The sequence below is a fragment of the Salmo salar genome, chromosome 14, assembly GCF_965601325.2.
Source record: "Salmo salar chromosome 14, fSalSal1, whole genome shotgun sequence".
Classification (NCBI taxonomy): Eukaryota; Metazoa; Chordata; class Actinopteri; order Salmoniformes; family Salmonidae; genus Salmo; species Salmo salar.
The window spans coordinates 17,431,905-17,445,151 of record NC_138304.1 but is presented as its reverse complement, the minus strand read 5'-3'; the positions used below and the strand labels follow the sequence as shown (position 1 = coordinate 17,445,151).

At 43.5% G+C, this 13,247-nt stretch overlaps 1 protein-coding gene across 3 annotated transcripts in view; it reads left to right on the top strand.

Moving 5' to 3' along the window:
* The window catches only part of LOC106568882 (choline transporter-like protein 5-A), a 114,273-nt gene that overhangs the window by 58,198 nt on the left and 42,828 nt on the right, over positions 1 to 13,247 (top strand). For all 3 annotated transcript variants that reach the window (XM_045693975.2, XM_014139663.3, XM_045693973.2), the window contains exons 2-3: positions 1,118 to 1,166; positions 10,385 to 10,458. In XM_045693975.2, coding sequence (XP_045549931.1) covers positions 1,118 to 1,166; positions 10,385 to 10,458 — 123 coding nt within the window. The remainder of the gene's footprint in view (positions 1 to 1,117; positions 1,167 to 10,384; positions 10,459 to 13,247) is intronic.

Below are 13,247 nucleotides of genomic sequence, written 5' to 3'. Positions count from 1 at the left end.
TACTCTACATGGACCTGTTACTACATTTGAAATGTATCAAAACACTTGGTTTAGAATATCTACATAAATTCATCAATTGCCTTCTTATCATATTACTCTGTAGGTTACTGACCTATTTAAAGCGTCCTCCAGCATCTCACCATACATCTGCCTGTAGTTATTGAACTCAACCTGCAGGAGGTTTATTTGTTGTGATTGAGTGGGAGGAAACAGCTGCGGGCAAGGTTCTGACAGATGGGTGTGTCTGGGTGGTGGCAAGGACACACCCAAGAAAAATATCAAACCACACCCCCAAGCCAACTCACATTTGTCTTCTTTTCATGGCCGCCAGCATTTCTTGAGGAGTAATCCAAAAAACAAGGCCAAATCAGCAGGTGCATTTCCCCTTTAAAGGCAACTTGAATTGAGGTGTTCGTTCTACAAACTGCGGCATGCCAATCAACTGAATCTTTTGTTTTTGGTTTGAGATTAAATAATTGTGGGGTGAGCACACTCATTTTTTCACACTCATATTTCAAGTGCCGGATTTACATTCAGCAAAATCACTCAAGGTGCATTAGTCGGACAAGAAGAGAGAAATTGGATGGGGGATGACTAACATTCATACACCTGAGTGAGGATGTGAAAACACAAACTCAGGAAAGTCACCTTCAACAAACCACAATGAAGTAATTTTCCATCCAGAATCACAAACTCTTTCTCTGCCTCAGTCTCTTAACCTCTGTCACCCCCCCCCCCCCCCCCCAACACACACACACCATCACCCTTTTCACTACTCTTCTCTCACACTGCAACCACAGGCAGACAAGTGGAACTATACTGGAGACAGATACAGAATTTATGAGCAGAATACCTTCAAACACAGCTCAGTCTTCTCTCCCCAAAGCTTTCCAGGTCACTGACTTGAACCTTTTCTACCTTTTGTTTTTCTTCTTTTGTAGCTTCTTCAACTTTTTTCGCACAAAGACCAGGAGCACCACAGACAGACCATGGACAGAATCATGTCTGTTGGGTCTTGCTGTTTGGTTATTAAGTGTAAGCTGACGGCGGTTTAATTAGGTTTCGTATCGTTACTCTTCGTATCACTTTGACTAATGTGCAAACCTCTCTTTTTCAGGAGAACCACGCAAGTTTGACCCGACATTCAGAGGACCAATCAGCAACAGGTAATTTCCCGCTTTTGCCTTCTTTGCTTTTGCCTTCACAGCTCAACAGTGGGTCTTGTTTCATTTGTGAGAGGCACTGAGTGCTTGTTGCTATGTGTGATCCCATTTCCAGACGGTGAGTGTTTTCACTATACTGCTGCTATTAGCTAGCAGTGGTGATGAAATGAGAGTGCTGCCAAAGGGCTGTCCCACTGGTGATGTACTGCTCACATTTTAGGGCTTTGGTGATGTACTACACAACTTTTAGTACCACACATCAATGTTAAAGACTCAGTCACCATGGAACTGCCCATATCGACAGTAGTGTTTGATTTGATATAAAACATCATATTTTAATGAATGAAGGGCTATGTCCCTTACCCTTTAAAAGTAGTGCGCTAATAATAAGAACTAATAGGGTGTAATTTGAGACAGAGCCCATGGTCTGCTCTGATCCCTGCTTTGGCTGAACTGAAAATGGAAATTACCTTTATAAGCTATAGCCATTAACTTTCAAGCTAATATTGAATGTGAGTTAAGCCTATTCTCATACAGACCCTGTGAAATGTCAGTGTAGACCCAGTGTTTAACTTGCATTTCAGATATTATAAGAGATGATCCTTTGGTGAAATAACAAAATATTAATCCATAGAATTTAATAGAATTATTTGGTGCTTTGGAAACGCACAAATCTCCTCAGACAGAAAGACTATTAACCATGGAGATAAAACGTTCTATTCTAATACCAATCATATTATACATGTCTTTGCCACTACATCACAAACCCAAACATTTGAGATTCCTTCTCCAACCTTCACAGATGATACAGACCCCTCCCTTCCTTACCCATCTCCTAGCATTAAACCTGACAGGAGCCTTTTCTCTCCCGTCTGACAGTGTCACAGCTAAAAGCCTGTCAGAGAAAATAGGGAGAAAAAAAGGGAGGAAATCGATGGCTATTAGAGACTCAGGTGACTGACTGACTGCAATCAGTGTGGCTGCAGTGCCAACCAGCTGGAACAGGGACCAGGTCAACCGGCTAGAGCCCCACTAGCCCAGACAGACAGGGGTGGCAAGGAGTGGAGCGGAGTGGCATGTTTAAATAAGCAACGAGGACACTTCAAGTCCTTTATTAGACGTCACTGACAAAACCTATCCAGGGGAAAAGAGAGGGGAAATGAAAGTGTCTGGGTGGTTGATTGTTATGGTGGGACAGTGCTGGAGGATTGGTGTTGTGGAGATGGTAGTCATCTTTGTGGTTTTATTTTGAGTGTTTGTCAATGGAAATGTATTAGGACTAATTGTATGATTTGAAGAGCGGTGTGGGTGCACAGACCTCAGATCTGCCATCAACCCATCTTCAACTGTTTATTCATCAGCTTATATTCACAAGGCTCAATTGACGATAAATAACACCTTAGCTAGCAGATGAGGGAAAGTATATTTCAGTTCTTAATTGGGTAAGAGTACATTATTACAGTTATTCCGATGGAGAATGTGAAAAATTAATTGATCCTTTACTGAAGGCTTCCCTTAAAGTCAGAGTAGGGAGCTGCAGAGATGTAATTATAGATCCTCTCTGTGTGTGTGTGTGTGTGTGTGTGTGTGTGTGTGTGTGTGTGTGTGTGTGTGTGTGTGTGTGTGTGTGTGTGTGTGTGTGTGTGTGTGGAAGCTCTTGTGGTGGCAAAAATTACACAGGAGTTAATGATTAAATTACCAGGCTTTTTATAGCTACACAATAAGTGTTGTTCTATTTTATTCTTTTAGGATTTCTCTGTATCAGTGTTTTCACCCCAGCAGCAATTTCAGGGCTCAGTGGATATCTTCTTAAAGATATGTTTCAGCAAGACAGAGATCCTCCCCAGATGATTAAGACTATGTTGAAAAGTTTTCAAAAGCTGTGTATGTGTATTGCTAAACCTTTTGCTGTGTTAGAATATAGTTAGTTTTCACCTTTAAAACAGTGAGAGTCCCACCTGTATAATGAGAGCTACCTATGAGAGTCTTACACACTCATACCTCAAGATACCCGCTTGGGTCGCTTGCTATTTCATAAGTAAGTGCTGGTTAATGACTGTCTCATGTCCTTATGATATCCGTGTTCAAACTTACAAGTGCAGTGTGTTGCAAAGTTGTTATAAAACCAATGAGTGGACATGATGAAGTGAAGGGTTTGTAGCCAGCTAGCGACCCTCTATTTGTCAAGTTCTGCCCCCCCACCCCACCCTCGACTCTAAGAACACACTCTGTTCCTGTCAAGGATGAGACGTATGGAACCCACCCACCACACACACCTCCACCCATTTACTAGTTCTGCTGCTGACCATATATTTTCTCTGGCTCGCCACACAGAAGAGGAATAGTTTTTGTTCCTCCAGTCTGTTTATCCAATCATTTACAGTAGCTCAAAGATGCTGAAAACTTTGACTAGGCCTATTTGGGGACACTTTTGTCTGGTTGTTCTTTTTGAGCTCATAAATATAGATTTGCTTTGTTATGTGCAGTTATAATTTCAAGCCCATATTTCACTCAGGGTGCCAACTGCCATCTTCTCATTACCGTTCACAGCCATTGTTAGAATCATTAATCAAGTTCCTATTCAGAGACATAAAGCAGTCCTGTAGGAATGGATCAGTGGTTTTAATTAAAAACCAGAGACATTAATTCAGTCAATTCAATGTCTATTTTGAGTGAGAGATGTGGAGTCGTTTAATGATGGGATTTTAAAGATGGCCGCAGATTAAACCAGTCGACTATTGAATCTCTAGCCTGGTCTCAGATCTGTTTGTGTTACCTTTCCGACTTCTTGTCACTGATTGCCGCAAGTTGGCAAAAGAGCACAAACAGATCAGGGACCAGGCTATTGAATCCCAGGTCACATCAATTCTCATACTCTGACTGTTGCTCTCCTTCCTAAATTCTCCTGTGAAATTTGAATTTATGACAGCGATTAAGCGAACAGCACAGGCCCCCCCACACACATGACTGGTTCAGAGGCAGTGATATATAAAACAACATTTTGTGTGCCGATAACTCCTGAAAGGCAACACATAAATTGCAGAACGGCGTTGAGAGGTGACTGTCTTGGTGATTTATCTCAATAAGTTGTCCATCACCCTTCAAACTGAGATGGTCGCTTCTTATCATAGAGCTCACAGGCAGATGTTTATTATTGTTAATTCTTCTAGTCCAGGCTTCTCCTTCACCCAAATCCAGATAGCTGATGTTCTGAAAGAGCTGCAAAATCTGGATCCCTAAAAGTCAGCTGGGCTAGACAATCTGGGCCCTCTCTTTCTAAAATTATCTGCCGAAATTGTTGCAACCCCTATTACTAGCCTGTTCAACCTCTCTTTTGTATCGTCTAAGATCCCCAAAGATTGGAAAGCTGCCGCGGTCATCCCCCTCTTCAAGTTAATAAACAGATCACCGACCATTTCGATTCCAACCTTACCTTCTCCACTATGCAATCTGGTTTCCGAGCTGGTCATGGTTGCACCTCAGCCACGCTCAAGGTCCTAAACGATATCATAACCACCATCGATAAAAGACAGTACTGTGCAGCCGTCTTCATCGACCTGGCCAAGGCTTTCGACTCTGTCAATCACCGCATTCTTAATAGCCTTGGTTTCTCAAATGACTGCCTCGCCTGGTTCACCAACTACTTCTCTGATAGAGTTCAGTGTGTCAAATCGGAGGGCCTGTTGTCCGGACCTCTGGCAGTCTCTATGGGGGTGCCACAGGATTCAATTCTCGGGCTGACTCTTTTCTCTGTATATATCAATGATGTCGCTCTTGCTGCAGGTGATTCTTTGATCCACCTCTACGCAGACGACACCATCCTTTATACATCTGGCCCTTCTTTGGATACTGTGCTAACAAACCTCCAAACGAGCTTCAATGCCATACAACACTCCTTCTGTGGCCTCCAACTGCTCTTAAATACTAGTAAAACTAAATGCATGCTCTTCAACCGATTGCTGCCCGCACCCGCCTGCCAGACTAACATCACTACTCTGGACGGTTCTGACTTAGAATATGTGGACAACTACAAATACCTGGGATGTCTGGTTAGACTGTAAACTCTCCTTCCAGACTCACATTAAGCATCGCCAATCCAAAATGTAATCTAGAATCGACTTATTATTTTGCAACAAAGCCTCCTTCACTCATGCTGCCAAACATACCCTCGTAAAACTGACCATCCTACTGATCCTCGACTTCGGCGATGTCATTTACAAAATAGCCTCCAACACTAATTGTCAACACTCTACTAATTGTATGTAGTCTATCACAGTGCCATCCGTTTTGTCACCAAAGCCCCATATACTACCCACCACTGCGACGTGTACGTCCTCATTGGCTGGCCCTCGCTACGTATTTGTCGCCAAACCAACTGGCTTCAGGTCATCTATAAGTCTTTGCTAGATAAAGCCCCGCCTTATCTCAGCTCACTGGTCACCATAGCAACATCCACCCGTAGCACGCGCTCCAGCAGGTATATTTCACTGGTCATCCCCAAAGCCAGCACTTCCTTTGGCCGGCTTTCCTTCCAGTTCTCTGCTGCCAATGACTGGAACAAATTGCAAATATCACTAAAGCGGGAGACTTATATCTCCCTCTCTAACTTTAAGCATCAGCTGTCAGAGCAGCTTACCGATCACTGTATCTGTACACAGCCCATCTGTAAATAGCACACCCAACTACCTCATCCCCATATTGTTATCTATTTTTTTTCTCTTTTGCACCCCAGTATCTCTACTTGCACATCATCATCTGCACATCTATCACGCCAGTGTTAATGACAAATTGTAATTATTTTGCCACTATGGCCTATTTATTGCCTTATCTCCCTAATCTTACTACATTTGCACACACTGTACATATATTTTTATATTGTGCTATTGACTGAACATTTGTTTATCCCATGTGTAACTCTGTGTTGTTGTTTTTGTCGCACTGCTTTGCTTTATCTTGGCCAGGTCGCAGGTTTATTTTATCTTTTAAAATAATTTTTCTTGGACATAAAATATTAAAAAATTATTAGGAAATAAGCTAAATGTGATTTTAATTTAGGAAATCTGTAACCAAGTATTCCCAGGTATAAATAGAGAGGCATATATGATCGTATCCCAATTTTTGAAATTCTGTTTTTTTTTCAAATACTATATCTGTTTCGGATTCTTGCGGTCAATTTGCAGTGTACAAATTATTTCTAACTATGTAATTGGGGAACCCTGTCTATTGTATCACTCTGAGGGAGATAGATGGGAACATACTGAAGGATAGATACTGCACTCTGCAGGTTGTTTGTTTGAATACACTACCGGTCAAAAGTTTTAGAACACCTACTCATTCAAGTTTTTTTTTTTTTTGACTATTTTCAACATTGTAGAGTAATAGAGAAGACATCAAAACTATGAAATAACACATATGGAATCATGTAGTAACCAAAAAGTGTTAAACAAATCAAAATATATTTGAGATTTGAGATTCTTCAAATAGCCACCCTTTGCCTTGATGACAGCTTTGCACACTCTTGGCATTCTCTTAACCAGCTTCACCTGGAATGCTTTTCCAACAGTCTTGAAGGAGTTCCCACATACTGTTTGCTGAGCACTTGTTGGCTGCTTTTACTTCACTCTTCACTCCGACTCATCCCAAACCATCTCAATTTGGTTGAGGTCGGGGGATTGTGGATGCCAGGTCATCTGATACAGCACTCCATCACTCTCCTTCTTGGTCAAATAGCCCTTACACAGCCTGGAGGTGTGTTGGGTCATTGTCCTGTTGAAAAACAGATGATAGTCCTACTAAACGCAAACCAGAGGTGATGGTGTATCTTGCAGTAGCCATGCAGGTTAAGTGTGCCTTGAATTCTAAATAAATCTCAGACAGTGTCACCAGCAAACCACCCCCACACCATGCTTTATGGTGGGAAATACACATGCACATCCATTCACTCACACCGCGGTTGGAACCAAAAATCTTCAATTTGGACTCATCAGACCAAAGGACAAATTTCCACCTGTATGATGTCCATTGCTCGTGTTTCTTGGCCCAAGCAAGTCTCTTCTTATTATTGGTGTCCTTTAGTAGTGGTTTCTTTGCAGCAATTCGACCATGAAGGCCTGATTCACACAGTCTCCTCTGATCAGTTGATGTTGAGATGTGTCTGTTACTTGAACTCTGTGAAGCATTTATTTGGGCTGCAATTTCGGAGGCTGTTAACTCTAATGAACTTATCCTCTGCAGCAGAGGTAACTCTGGGTCTTCCATTCCTGTGGCGGTCCTCATGAGAGCCAGTTTCATCATAGCGCTTGATGGTTTTTGCAACAGTACTTGAAGAAACTTTCAATGTTCTTGAAATGTTCTGTATTTACTGACCTTCATGTCTTAAAGTAATAATGTACTGTCGTTTCTCTTTGCTTATTTGAGCTGTTCTTACCATAACATGGACTTGGTCTTTTACCAAATAGGGCTATCTTCTGTACCTTGTCACAACACAACTGATTGGTTCAAACGCATTAACCTGGAATGAAATTCCACAAATGTACTTTTAACAAGGCACACCTGTTAATTGAAATGCATTCCGGGTGACTACCTCATGAAGCTGGTTGAGAAAGCGAAGAGTATGCAAAGCTGTCATCAATGCAAAGGGTGACTATTTGAAGAATCTCAAATATTAAATATATTTTGATTTGTTTAACACTTTTTTTGGTTACTACATGATTCCATATGTGTTATTTCATAGTTGTAATGTCTTCAATTTTATTCCATAATGTAGAAAATAGTAAAAATAAAGAAAAACCCTTGAATGAGTAGGTGTTCTAAAGCTTTTGATCGGTAGTGTATATAGGGACATTATCAATGTGTGCTACTCTGAGTTGATTTTATTGTCCTCAGGGTTTTTAGAATCCTGATTCTGAAAAAGTATTATCTTTCCAACTTTATTTCGCACACACAAACACCCACAAGCCTGCACACAAACACCCACAAGCCTGCACACAAACACCCACAAGCCTGCACACAAACATCCACAAGCCTGCACACAAACATCCACAAGCCTGCACACAAACACCCACAAGCCTGCACACAAACACCCACAAGCCTGCACACAAACACCCACAAGCCTGCACACAAACATCCACAAGCCTGCACACAAACACCCACACACCTGCACACAAACATCCACAAGCCTGCACACAAACATCCACAAGCCTGCACACAAACACCCACACACCTGCACACAAACATCCACAAGCCTGCACACAAACATCCACAATCCTGCACACAAACACACACACTTTCTCTCTCTCTCTCCTCCCCCTCTCCTCCTCCCTCTCTCCCTGCTTGAGTTTAGCTGATGTTATGCTTTCAGCATCACGCATGGTCGTTCCAGAGGACTGGAAAGGACAGAGCAGGAAAACACTAACTACTGTACTATGGGCAGACCCAATATCACTAGGGAGGCAGAACCTTCAACCTGTCATTTAGACCATTCCTTCTACTACTACTACTGCTTAACTGTATTTAAGAATATGAATATTTAATAGGATTGTGTGTAAATAGTACTTTTGTTGTTTCTTAGTGTCTTTCCAATATATAACGCTTATTTTATTCAGTTATTTGGTTTGTTTAATTTTTATTGATTTATTTTTATGTGAATGTAACATCTTTGTCTATAACTGTTCTGTACTTTGTCGTGTGTTTTATGAGGACCCCAGGAAGAGTAGCTGTTGCATGTGCAGTAGATAATGGGGATCCTAAACTATTCACACGGCTCAACACTGTGTGTGTGTGTGTGTGTGTGTGTGTGCGTGCGTGCGTGCACCATACATGCATGCATGACTGTTCGTGTGTATGCGTGTGTGCACCTGTGTGCAGGTGCTTGTGTATTTGTGTACAGTTCTGTGTGTCTCGGCAGGCCTGTTGGATCTGGGAAAAGTGCTGCTCAGCTAAAGACTGAATTATTGAGCACTAGGAAGCGGTGGGGAGCGTTGAGCAATGTGTTTGTGAAAGCCTGCTGTGCAGCTCAACACCAGGTCTCATACTAACACTGTCAACTCAATGACCCAGTGCTGCCAATCACAACCTGATCACTATTCCCTAAACACATCACCTTACAGTCATGGTCTGTTATAACCCACTAACCTGGACTGTTGAGGTTCATTCATTCCAATGAAAGCATACTGCTGGTGAAAGGGACTGGGTGCTCTCATTTTGTATTGCCCGGTCCCTGGGCTGGGTGGAGATTTCACTTAAGGACCAATGGAATGGTCTAAAATGTGGAAATTCCGCCCAAAACAAACGCTGCCACTTATGAAGGCCTTACCTGACAGGTTAGAGAGGGGCTGGGCATAACTCTCATTGATAGAGGTCAATCCCAACCAATCAAATTGGAGTAATCAGACATTACCTCAGTGCTCGATAAGTAGTCAGCTGGGAGGCAAGGGAGGGATTTCTACACATTCGATTGATATGTAAGCTGATTAATTTGGTATTTATTCGGATCCCCATTAGCCGCTGCAAAAGCATCAGATACTCTTCACGGGGTCCACATGAAACATGACATAATACATAATACAGTACAGTTCAAATTACAATACAATATATATAAAATGGCTTTGTCTCTTCACAGTCCCCTTTGTGATTAAACATGATACTATATAGGTCGCTGGATCAATGATTTCCTGGAGGCCACGCTAACAATTATCTCAAATCAAATCAAATCATGGATCGGAACACAATGCACACTACCCATTGTGGATATGTTACCATATCCAGTCCTCGGTTGGAGAGAAACATGTAAGCACTTGACACACACACACACACACACACTGGTACACACACTAGTACAGACACTGCAAGAGCCATTCCAATGGCCAAACCCTGGGAAAGAGAGTGTGGGAATGTGATGTGTCCACAGGGATTCATAGCAGCAGATTGTTGAGGTTAATATTTCATTTAAACGTTTGGAAAACATCTCATCATCACCATGGTTCCCCTCTGCTGAGGTTTGATCTTAAACAGAATAATGAACGAGGCCTTGATGGGTACTTATCGCTCTCCTCTTGTTTCTCTCTCTCTTTACACTCTAATTTCTCTCTCCAATCGTTTCTCTCTCTGTGGGTATGTTGAATATTGAAAGCCTTGTCAAGGATATTTACCTTCTCTCTCTCTCTCTCTCTCTCTCTCTCTCTCTCTCTCTCTCTCTCTCTCTCTCTCTCTCTCTCCGACAGAAGCTGTACAGACGTGTTTTGCTGTGTGATCTTCATCATCGTCATCCTTGGATACATAGCACTGGGGACTGTGGGTGAGTGGATACAAAACCATAACCACTATTACCAGGAAAGTGTAAGGATGTCTATACAACTTTTCATGACATATAGGTCTACATGTATTGGACAAAACCCGATCTCTCACATTCCCATGAGTCTAGGAAGTATGCCAATGTGAGACTAGCATTGGACAGACTACATTTTTGCCTTTATGGAGTGAACACTGTTTATAATCAGGGTTACTTGGAGAAAATCGGACCTCTCGGAAATGAAAATGGATGGCCCTGCCCTCAGCACAATATATTTGACCTAAACCCTCCCTTAACACTTGAAAAAAACAAAAACAAGTGACCCTCCCCTATACCCAAAATAATAATTAAAACATAAAGTGGATACAGAACATGCCTACCATTTACCCTCACTTCTTGGACAGACAATTACCTTAGATATGCAGTTTTAGAAACTGTTCTTCAGTTTCTAAAACTGCATATCTAAGGTAATTGTCTGTAAGCATTACATGGCAATGCAGGAATGTTGTGGGGTCGCAGACCACCGTGGACAAGAGTAGGGGTGGACAGATCTCCTTTATAGTAAAAGCTTTGCAGGAATTTATCATATTGTTTGTAGGTCCAAGAAAAAATTGCCTTTTGTAAATATTTAATGCAATTGTATGTGATTTTATATATTAGCAGAATCTTTTTTAATACCACACAAATTACCAAAATTACAGGCTAAGAATAGACAGAGAAATAGCCTACCTTATTATATTTCTGTAATGCCAAATCAGTGTGTCTTGTTTGCAACGAAACTGTCCCTGTTTGCAAATATTTAAATTTGAGATGTCACTAGGAATCTGAGCATGGTAAAAGTTAGGCCTACCTTTCCACCCCAGACAGGGTAAGTCTACCTTTCCACCCCAGACAGAGTAAGCCTACCTTTCCACCCCAGACAGAGTAAGCCTACCTTTCCACCCCAGACAGAGTTGGTCTACCTTTCCACCCCAGACAGAGTAAGCCTACCTTTCCGCCCCAGACAGAGTAAGCCTACCTTTCCGCCCCAGACAGAGTAAGCCTACCTTTCCGCCCCAGACAGAGTAAGCCTACCTTTCCACCCCAGACAGGGTAAGTGTACCTTTCCACCCCAGACAGAGTTGGCCTACCTTTCCACCCCAGACAGAGTTGGCCTACCTTTCCACCCCAGACAGAGTTGGCCTACCTTTCCACCCCAGACAGAGTTGGCCTACCTTTCCACCCCAGACAGAGTAAGCCTACCTTTCCACCCCAGACAGAGTAAGCCTACCTTTCCACCCCAGACAGAGTAAGCCTACCTTTCCACCCCAGACAGAGTAAGGCTACCTTTCCACCCCAGACAGAGTAAGCCTACCTTTCCACCCCAGACAGAGTAAGCCTACCTTTCCACCCCAGACAGAGTAAGCCTACCTTTCCACCCCAGACAGAGTAAACCTACCTTTCCACCCCAGACAGAGTAAACCTACCTTTCCACCCCAGACAGAGTAAGTCTACCTTTCCACCCCAGACAGAGTAAGCCTACCTTTCCACCCCAGACAGAGTAGGCCTACCTTTCCACCCCAGACAGAGTTGGCCTACCTTTCCACCCCAGACAGAGTTGGCCTACCTTTCCACCCCAGACAGAGTTGGCCTACCTTTCCACCCCAGACAGAGTTGGCCTACCTTTCCACCCCAGACAGAGTTGGCCTACCTTTCCACCCCAGACAGAGTTGGCCTACCTTTCCACCACAGACAGAGTAGGCCTACCTTTCCACCCCAGACAGAGTAGGCCTACCTTTCCACCCCAGACAGAGTAAGCCTACCTTTCCACCCCAGACAGAGTAAGCCTACCTTTCCACCCCAGACATAGTAAGCCTACCTTTCCACCCCAGACAGAGTAAGCCTACCTTTCCACCCCAGACAGAGTAAGCCTACCTTTCCACCCCAGACAGAGTAAGCCTACCTTTCCACCCCAGACAGAGTAAGCCTACCTTTCCACACCAGACAGAGTAAGCCTACCTTTCCACCCCAGACAGAGTAAGTCTACCTTTCCACCCCAGACAGAGTAAGCCTACCTTTCCACCCCAGACAGAGTAAGCCTACCTTTCCACCCCAGACAGAGTAAGCCTACCTTTCCACCCCAGACAGAGTAAGGCTACCTTTCCACCCCAGACAGAGTAAGCCTACCTTTCCACCCCAGACAGAGTAAGCCTACCTTTCCACCCCAGACAGAGTAAGCCTACCTTTCCACCCCAGACAGAGTAAACCTACCTTTCCACCCCAGACAGAGTAAACCTACCTTTCCACCCCAGACAGAGTAAGTCTACCTTTCCACCCCAGACAGAGTAAGCCTACCTTTCCACCCCAGACAGAGTAGGCCTACCTTTCCACCCCAGACAGAGTTGGCCTACCTTTCCACCCCAGACAGAGTTGGCCTACCTTTCCACCCCAGACAGAGTTGGCCTACCTTTCCACCCCAGACAGAGTTGGCCTACCTTTCCACCCCAGACAGAGTTGGCCTACCTTTCCACCCCAGACAGAGTTGGCCTACCTTTCCACCACAGACAGAGTAGGCCTACCTTTCCACCCCAGACAGAGTAAGCCTACCTTTCCACCCCAGACAGAGTAAGCCTACCTTTCCACCCCAGACATAGTAAGCCTACCTTTCCACCCCAGACAGAGTAAGCCTACCTTTCCACCCCAGACAGAGTAAGCCTACCTTTCCACCCCAGACAGAGTAAGCCTACCTTTCCACCCCAGACAGAGTAAGCCTACCTTTCCACACCAGACAGAGTAAGCCTACCTTTCCACCCCAG